This window comes from Vicia villosa, linkage group LG2 (assembly GCF_029867415.1).
Source record: "Vicia villosa cultivar HV-30 ecotype Madison, WI linkage group LG2, Vvil1.0, whole genome shotgun sequence".
In the NCBI taxonomy this organism is placed as follows: Eukaryota; Viridiplantae; Streptophyta; class Magnoliopsida; order Fabales; family Fabaceae; genus Vicia; species Vicia villosa.
The window spans coordinates 208,245,252-208,255,087 of record NC_081181.1 but is presented as its reverse complement, the minus strand read 5'-3'; the positions used below and the strand labels follow the sequence as shown (position 1 = coordinate 208,255,087).

The following is a 9,836-nucleotide window of genomic DNA, read 5'->3' as shown; positions in this document are numbered from 1 at the left end:
CACATACCACATTTAAGTCTCCATTTGATATCTAATTGTTCATATTTTTTCAACCAACCAGTTAATTTCATTGCACCAAATAGGAAGAATGCAAATGATCTTTAAAATAAACCATTGAATTACAAAAGTTATAATCTAGGAAAAGTGTACAAAATTACACTGTGTAAGCATTTGTGCCAACATAATGAATTGAGTTGTTACAAAGATATTTATATAGATGAGAAACAAAAAAATGACACGATATTGTTCCAATCCCCATATATCATTGAAGAACTTGAAGAAAGGAATCCTACAATATCAAACATGATATCAATCCAACAAGAGCAAGCAGAATCTTATACCTGCAAACATCAAGGACAAAACACACTTTTATGAAACATCATCAAGTACTAATAAATAATTGGGATAATTGACATTTACCCCCTGCCATATAGGCGAGGTTCGGATTACCCCCTATTAAATTATTTTTTTTTTGGATTACCCTCTTGAAATATAAAAAGTTCTATAATTTACCCTCCTAGGACCCCCCTTAAACTTTTTTTTTTTATTTACCCCCTGGGTTTTCACTGTTTTTTACACGCTTAGGGGGTACCCTTAAAATACAGGGGGATAATCCAAAAAAAAATTAATAGGGGGTAATCCGAACCTCACCTATATGGCAGGGGGTAAATGTCAATTATCCCTAAATAATTATAATGTAAGTAATACATCTATTAAAGAAAAATAAAAACATAGCCACATAATTTAAATCTCAAATTTTAGTATATTGAATTATAAATTAATGTGATTATGTTCTTTAAGATAGAAATAATTAATCTTATGACAAGAAAGAATGTTGGTTGCAATAAAACAATCAAGTAAATAAAAATATTATCGAACTTACTGCAGCTTCAACATTTGCAGGAGATTCGTCATTAGGACCGGAAAGCATTGAGATGATACTCAATACTATACTCTCTACCTGCCAGATAATAACAGATGATTATTTAGTACATAAAAGATTTTAATAAGTTTAGTTTCACAAGTAGAGAGTACATGAAATCACAATTGGCAAACATAAAGTGGCATGGCATTTTCCTAGGACATACAACAAGTAAAATGGGAAGCCAGTGTAATTTTCAACACTCCAATTTAGTTTTAGGAAATTGAATATGTCAAATATATTGCTAGTTTGTCGGAGTAGTATTTTATTTGTCAAAGTTTAAAGTAAATAAAAACACTATCTCTATCATAGGATCCTTAAAACACATAAGTTCAGGAGGAATAAAGTCTAGCTCCTGATCCATAAAGTAACCTTTTCTAAAATTTGGTGAATTCAACTCAGAACATTATTTTTCAACGTTAGTAATAAATTAGAATTTGTAACATGAACTGTATCCATTATTCATGCAATGAAAGGATAGAAAATGAGTTTTATAGTACTTCCTCGCAGAATCTGCAACTCCCAAATTACACTTTATTTGACATTAAGGAATTATGAAACAATAACACATTCAAACTAAAGGTATTCAAACTAAAGGTATTGAAGATAAACTTACTATACTAACAGGTTTAACAATGTAGAGTAAAATTCAAGAAAAGATATAATTGTATAGTATCACTTACCGTATGAACAGGTATCCAGCGCGTACTTGCAAGCTCGTAATCATCAGGATATACTGCAAATTAAACAGAAAAACTTCAGTTTCGCAGTTTCGTGTGGTTAATAAAATCAAACCAAAATCACATTTTTTTTAAAAAAAACCAACCATTAGGGAACCATATCTCTGAGGTGAATTTCACTGATGGTGGATTATTTGGTTAATTGGAAGAAAAGCTCATTGTAGCATTGAAAAACCCTCCCTCACTATGAGAAAAAATGAGAAAAAAATCCAATAAATCGAACAAACAAAACAACATAGAAAACAAAACCAAAAAAACTAGTAATTAGTAAAACCTATGCAAGTACATTTTCAGAAACCTAAGAATTAGTAGAATCAACAGAAACAATATCACAAATAGTTGGTGGGAAATGATATTGAAACCAAGATATAGATAGATCCAAATAGTTAACAACATAAACAAAACAGCAAACAAGTTAGGAAAACATCATATTCGCAAGAATCTCAACAACTAAATAACAAGATAAATTAATTTAGAGAAGGAATAATGAAATTAGAGATAGGCTTAGGGTGAACTAGCTCATGAACGAAAATGAATCTGAAAGTGCTTACCCACTTGCAAAAATAATGAAGGGTATTGTTGGATGGTGGTGATGATGACCGGATGGATGATGGTTGACGCGGTTGAGCGAAGATGGAAGCGAGGTCGCTGAGATGAAGGGCGGATGAAGGCAGTAGCGTCGTCAAATTAGTGCAGAGCGGCTGAGAAATCAAACAAAGGCGAAGCGTTGAAGGTTGAATGACGGAAGTGAGATGGAGGAAGATTCGGACGGACGAATCTTGATGGATCTGGAAAATGAAGATGAGGATCGTTCTCTCGTTTTTTTTATCTGACCCTCCAATTGGTTGAGAATAGGGTTTTAGCAAAACTAAAACATTTCAAATCAGATATAACAGGCCCGATGTAAAGGTCCATCTTTCACATCGAGTGCAAATTTAGGTCCGATGTAAAATTCGTTATAACAAAACTTCATCTTATTTACGAAACTGTCACCGCGTAATTTTTTTCATCAGTGGACTTTTCACATCGGTGCAAATCTAGGCCCGATGTGAAATCCTTTATAACAAAATTCATATTATTTACCAAACTGCCACCGTGTTATTTTTCAGTTCAGTGTAAATAAATGTTTGATGCAAAATCTCTAAATCAAATATTTTTCACATCAGTGAAAATAAATGTCTGATGTAAAATCCTTTGACAAATATTTTTCGCATCATATATTTTGAAACCTGATGTAAAATACTTTAATCAAATGTCTTATTTTTATTTTTAGTAGTGTCTTTTAGATTTTCTTAGTTTGTTTTTTTAATTTGATAAGAACTAGTTCTCTTGTAAAAAAAACGCTAGAAACATAGGATTGGAGAGTGTTCTGGACTGGGCCGGCTCGGCCCAGCTCTTCCTTCTAGCCGAGCAGACCCAAAGCATTTGGGCCCATTTACTTGGTAGCCGTTACGGATTGCCCAAACACGAAGACCATGCGTCACGCTACAGCGAAGGATTCGGTCAACCTCCTCCGAATCCTGCGCTACACTCATCCAGGACGTGGGTCACCTGCTGACTCAGCCCTAGCACAAGGGTGTTCTGGCAGTTTCCTAGCACGTGGGCCTCCAACTGGATTTGGCCCAATTAGGAAACATTGGCTCAGCGCTGGGGGCTATAAATACCCTCTTTCACTAGAGGGTCAGGTATCATATTCTTCACTCTCTAAACCTTCATTCTCTGATAGCTACTGACTTTAGCATCGGAGGACCTTGCAGGTACCCCCCATCTTGCTCTTCAAGCCAGATTCTGCCGCTTTGACGACTCTCCTGATCAGGTACGATCAGAGAGCATAAAAGTGCCAAGATGATCTTAATTTAGCCACACAAAAAATTATATACATTTTTAATTAAAGACTAGATGATAGTGAAAAAGAGATTGACATTGACATGAGTTAGTTCACAACAACAAAAATAGTACAGTAGAGAGAAATATACGCTAAATAATTTCTCATATTGGTTCAAAGTACTACAACATTACACCGCATAGGAAAAACAGGACAAAGTAGTAATCACATGTTGTTATTATTATTTGCCGGCATTTCCAAAAAAAGTAAACCCACACGTTACTGCAACAATTTATTGTTCATGGCTCCAAAGTTGTTCATCGTACACAGGACCGAAGTAATCATGTTCACACCAGACAGGTAATAATGTAACTTCTTCACTTGGAGGGACATATGAACTGTCTATCATATATGGTTCGGTCCAGAAATTATCATTCAAAACATCCATGTATGCATCCATTAAAGGAAGCTCATCAAGAACATAATTTTCATATGATATTTCTGTAGTTGTTGGAGTATCCATTGTTCCACTTGAAGATGGGATTGAAGACAATGGACTTGTAATATCGAGGCCATTATTGTTCTCTAACACTCCTTCAAGTGTGTTGTCTTCTTCTATTGTAGGGTTATCTGAATTTGTATCTTTGGAGTTTCCTGTTCCATTATTATTGTCTGACTTATTATTCTTCACCGATCGTTTTTTCAAGTTGGTATGCCAATGATTTTTTATCTCATTATCTGTTCTTCCTGGTAAGTTTGAAGCAATCACAATCCATCTGTATAGTAAAATTTGTATGATCATCATAAAAAAAAAAAACTTAATACTAATTAATACAGAAAATAAATTCTCTTGAAAAAAATTTAAATATTAATAAGTAAAAAACATTAAAATCTATGTCGGACTCGATTCAGACTGCATTAGCAGTATGATTTAACATAACATGTGACCGTATCATGAAGTGCATCTGACAATTTCAACCACCTTCATTTTCAAAATTTTCGACTTAAAATTAAAATGTAGAACTCTAAATTTCAACCTTCTTATATCTCTCATATGAGCATTTCATATATCTCTTAATCGATATTGATGCCACAATAGTCGTAATATACATCATAACACGCAACATGCAAAACTGCATATGGGACCTAATCACAATTTAGAATAATGAAAGAAAAAAAAAAACTACTTTCCATTCTATCTTAGATTAACGAGAATTGACTATCTCCATTCTTGAAAAATAAGTGGTGATACTCGAGAATTGAATATATATATATATATATATATATATATATATATATATATATATATATATATATATATATATATATATATATATATATATATATATATATATATATATATATAGCATATCAAGTGAGAGTATTTTTAAATGAGAGATGAGAGGAAGACAATAAAAGTTTTTAAGAAACACTCGAATCAAAAAGAAGAGCATATATAAAAGTTTTTAAGAGATGAGAGATGAGAGCATATATAAAAGTTTTTAAGAAACACTCGAATCAAAAAGGAGAAAAACCCTAGAAAAAACTCCATAGTTATGGGTGACAAACAAGCATCTCCTCCCATTTTAGTTCAATCCTGTAAAAAACATTTAAATAAATGTAGCATAGAAAAAACTCCATAGTTATGGGTGACAAACAAGCATCTCCTCCCATTTTAGCTCAATCCTGTAAAAAAAATTTAAATAAATGTAGCGGGCGAGCTAACATAGTTGAGGAGTTTGCAAAAAAAAAAAAAAAAAAAAGAGGATGCAAAAATTTATGATAATGTTTGAGTTTGCAAAATCCCGCAAAAAATAGACAAAATAAGCATGCTAGACAAACCTAGTTGTTTTGTCACCAATATCCGCAACCCAAATAAAACCCCATCAAAACCAATCATAGATCTCGAGCATCGAGAAAAGGGAAAGAGAACTCCTAGAAGAAACAAGTCGAGTGAAGAAAAAAATAACACCTACAAAACAAAATAGGCTTCCGGCTAAACAGTACACCACCATAAGGTCAAGCTTAAGAGTAGGTCTTTCTCCCAATTCCAAAGAGAAAGGTTGCTCGTAGGAAAACAATAGTGAACTCACTTCTAAGAGAGAAAAATAACGGTTATCACTAAGTGATTGATCGATAATTGAGATAGTTCATAACACATAATTGAGATAGTTCAGACCACAACATGTCAGATCGTCTAAACCTAAACTCACCCTTTTACCTCTTCCTAGCACCTGAAACATTTCAAACAACAATAAGATTGACGACAGAAGAGGTAAAGTCCTACGCACCGACGAAAAAATATTATACCACACAGCACCATAACATCGAACAAATAGATGATCCACTGATTCGACCTGCCTCAGGCACACATCCCACCACAGCGCACTACGTAACTGAATAATACCACGTCTACTAAGATTAAGCCTAGTAGACATTCTATCCTACAAAAAATGGTCAAGAAAAAACAACACCTTTAGAAGGCACTCAACTTTTCCAAAAGCTCACGAGCCCATGGACAACTCAAGCAAACATACACTCTTCTTCCATTTGATATGTGAAATGTATCTTTCTTTCTTTTTTTTAATGGCAAATATAATATATAGTAAAGAAAAAAAAACTTAAAATTCCCTCCAAAAATAAAAGATAGTACAAATCAATGATATAGCACAAGATGTATTTGTCTGATACCGCTGAGAAGAAAGGAAAAGTAAATAGGCAAAAAGAAAAGGACTCAAAAACTGAAGGCTATAACTCCAAAAACAAAAGATACAAACAAACAAACAAAAAAATAACCCCAACCAAGACAAAAAAATCAAAGCAATAAAATCTCTCCCCTAAATAAAGGTGCATAGGCTAGATCTTAGCATACAAGAATTCACTGTCAACATAGACAACAAACATGGAGAAAAAAGTCAAGAATACTCCACCACATTACAAGAATTTCTAGGCAAGTTAGAGAATTACAAGAATTGGCCACAGACCTAATATTACATCATTTCTAAGTTGTAAAATGCTCTTTTATTTTGCATATTTCACATTAGTTGATGCTAGAAAAAATAATATCATTATTGGAAATCTAAATCAACCAAACAAAAGAATGTCAGATAATGACAAGTTCACTCATAATCCTATACCTATCATCCAAATAAATAAATAACTCTAAAAGCTTGGAGCCAAAGATCCTTAGATAAAACCAATTTACAACCAAATCACTAAAAAAATTATATACCACACTATTGAAGCTACTTCATAAGTAACCAACAAATAAGAAACTCCACACACATAGCACATGAAATTCTACATGGATCAAATAAAATCTTAAAGTTAACTCTTGAATAAGTGTATGGTAGTATCATCCACAATTTAGGGCTGAGTTGCAATCATATATAAATCCAAGATAAATAATAGTTTTATTCGAGATAAATAATATAGACATGTTATTTCAACATTATAAATAAATACCATATATCAAAACTTATAAAATACTCTCTCAATAATAACATATAAATAAAAAATAACTTAATAAGAAAACCAATTAATAATCATTTTTTAATCTTTTAATAAGATTTAAGCAAAAATTTAAAAATAATTAATTAATTGTTGATTATGAAAAAAATTACATTTCTAAACAAAAACAACTAAATTGATTAGATTGAATAAAGTTTTTTTTTTTTTAAATTATTTGTGACCAAAATTGGGTGCTTTTTTGTTTAAAACTAGTACACACTATGACACTAATAAACCTTTGTCTTAATTCAAAAAGTAGAAAGTAATAATTAAAAACTGAAAACCATACTTATGTACAGTATAGATGTAGAAAAGTGTCGATTTAACTTTTCTGAGAACAAAATACTATGTAATAATGTTTCCTTAAATATAGGAAAGAGAGTTTCAACCAGACAATGATTTATATTATTTTATTCAATCTCTTTAAAATAAATGTGTCGAATTTATATGCTACATTAGGAAGTGATAGAGCATTGACAAGTTCATGATACCTACCTGTTACCAAGTTTTTCATGAAGTTTGATGATAGTATCTTCTTCTTGTTGTGTAAAGTTCCCTCTTTTGAGATCTGGTCTTAGATAGTTCAACCACCTTAATCTACAACTCTTTCCACACCTTTCAAGACCTGAAAACATTAATCCAAGATAACACATTAACTAGGATAAAAACCTACTGACACACATGAATAAAATAACTATTTACATATACCTGCAAATTTAGGTAGTTGTCGCCAATTCCAAGAGCCATATCTAGTTACATAAGCAATTAACTTGTTGTCTTCTTCAGGAGTCCACGTACCTTTTCTCATTCCAGTTTTGTCACAACAAGGGCTTCTCACCATCTTCTCTAACTAACTTCTACTGATTCCTCGTATGAATGTGTTGTTGGGTATGTTGTCCTATATAAATAAAAAATATTTTTTATTTTTTATAAGTTAACTCTTTCGTTTTTCGTGGAAGGTCGCTTTTATAAATTAAAATATTATTTGAAATTCAAAGTCAGACTTTTTTAAATTGTTTAATTTTAAATGAAATAACTTCTACTGATTCCTCGTATGAATGTGTTGTTGGGTATGTTGTCCTATATAAAGAAAAAATATTTTTTATTCTTTATAAGTTAACTCTTTCGTTTTTCGTGGAAGGTCGCTTTTATAAATTAAAATATTATTTAAAATTCAAAGTCAGACTTTTTTTAAATTGTCTAATTTTAAATGAAATTTATTTTCCATTTGAACTATATTTGTTTTGGTTATAATTGAAGGATGGACTGATATAGACAGACATACATGTGATGTGTTTACTAGTTTATTTTCTCATGTTTTAAGGACCACACGTTATGAATATCCACCTTAAAAGAAACCAACGTGAAAAGGCTAATTTCGTGTTACACGAGATCCTAATTTTCAATATTCCGAATTGGTTGGAATGTAATAATAACTATTGGACAAATTACTTTCATATTTAATATGCAATCATTCATTTATTTCAAAGCATTTTACTTTTAGTTATACTCCGTACCAATTTATTGTTATTGAATTGATTGAATGAATCACAAACCACTTACAACGCTTAATATATAGCAAACCAAGTAATGTGGCAGTTATGACAGTTTAAATTGTCTTATGGAAGAATTAAAAGAAGGGTCTTGCTAACCATTGTTCTCAGGATAATGGTTAAGCATTCCTTAAAAAAACTATTTTATAGAAATTTTAGTATTTCAATTTTCAAGACATTAAATATGCAGATTACCGAGATAAAGTTACTATTTTAAAGTTTTAACCATTGCCTTGAGAGCACTGGTTAGCATTTCCCTTAAAAGAAAGGCTTGATTAACTTAGATTTAGTTAATTAATCATTAAGACTTCTTATATTCACATCTATTACACCCTGTTACAAACTCATGAGAGAGAAGACTTGACTTCTCTCTAAAAAATTCAAACACCAAAGGCGAGATAAGAGAGGGAAGAGGTTCGGCTTGCACGTTTCAATAACCTGGGGAATGTAAGGTAGCAGCGATTAAGTTGGATAATATCATCCTACTTGAGCTTAACGAATCTGATTGGCTTTGGTAGTAAAAAAAATGTAAGTCCTAACAACAAGAATATGACAAGGCCAAAGTGATAATGGGGGTGCATATAGCAGAAGATCACTAAAGGGGTTAATGACATCAGTAGAAGGGGTGTGGGTGTAATCAATCTTGAAGAAATTGCAACAACATTGAAGGTCAACAACAAGATCTATCGAACTAATAACCAATGCATAGTTATATGTTGCGATTCTCAATCTGATTTCAATATTAGGAGAGGAAGTATGAGGTATTTGGAGGATGTTGACAAAGGTGTTACGGTAAAGGTGTAGAATAACATCAATGAACTGGGGATCTCAGGTGATGACACAGATGAAGCCTATGTGGAAGCGATCAAAAGTATGAAGCAAAGAGACAAAGGTAGGAAGAAGGCGCAGGGTGAGAAGATCAGAAATACTCAATGAGTATAATGTCTTTCAACATTAAAAGGGGTGGCAATCTTTTGAAAAGAAAAAAACTCAACTGGATAATTTAGAAAGGAAAAGCAAACATAGTATTCATACAGGAAACAAAATTGCAGATTATGAATGACGATATTATGGCTAGCCTATGGGGAAGTAAAGATAAAGAATGGACTGCTAAAATTTTTGAAGGTGCTTCAGGAGGAATCATCCTAATATGGAGAAAGTGAGCGATAAAACCATTATACAGCTTCAAAAGGGAAGGGTGTGTGTGACTATGTGCGGAATTTAGAAGCCAGGAATATGCTTTCATCAATATATACTCCTCTTGTCTGTTAGAGGAAAAAAGAGAT

The 9,836-nt window shown here is 32.2% G+C and overlaps 1 protein-coding gene and 1 pseudogene across 1 annotated transcript; both read right to left on the bottom strand.

The window, feature by feature from the left end:
- Positions 1–202: 202 nt before the first annotated feature.
- LOC131648083 (ubiquitin-conjugating enzyme E2 13-like) lies at positions 203–1,842 on the bottom strand (annotated as a pseudogene).
- A 1,823-nt stretch (positions 1,843–3,665) lies between these two features.
- Positions 3,666–7,872, bottom strand: LOC131648081 (transcription factor MYB14-like). Its single transcript, XM_058917873.1, has 3 exons — positions 7,706–7,872; positions 7,493–7,622; positions 3,666–4,263 (listed from the first exon to the last, which is right to left on the bottom strand). The coding sequence occupies exons 1-3, from the start codon at positions 7,836–7,838 to the stop codon at positions 3,780–3,782; spliced, it is 747 nt and encodes a 248-aa protein (XP_058773856.1). The 5' UTR covers positions 7,839–7,872; the 3' UTR covers positions 3,666–3,779.
- Between the last annotated feature and the right edge of the window lie 1,964 nt (positions 7,873–9,836).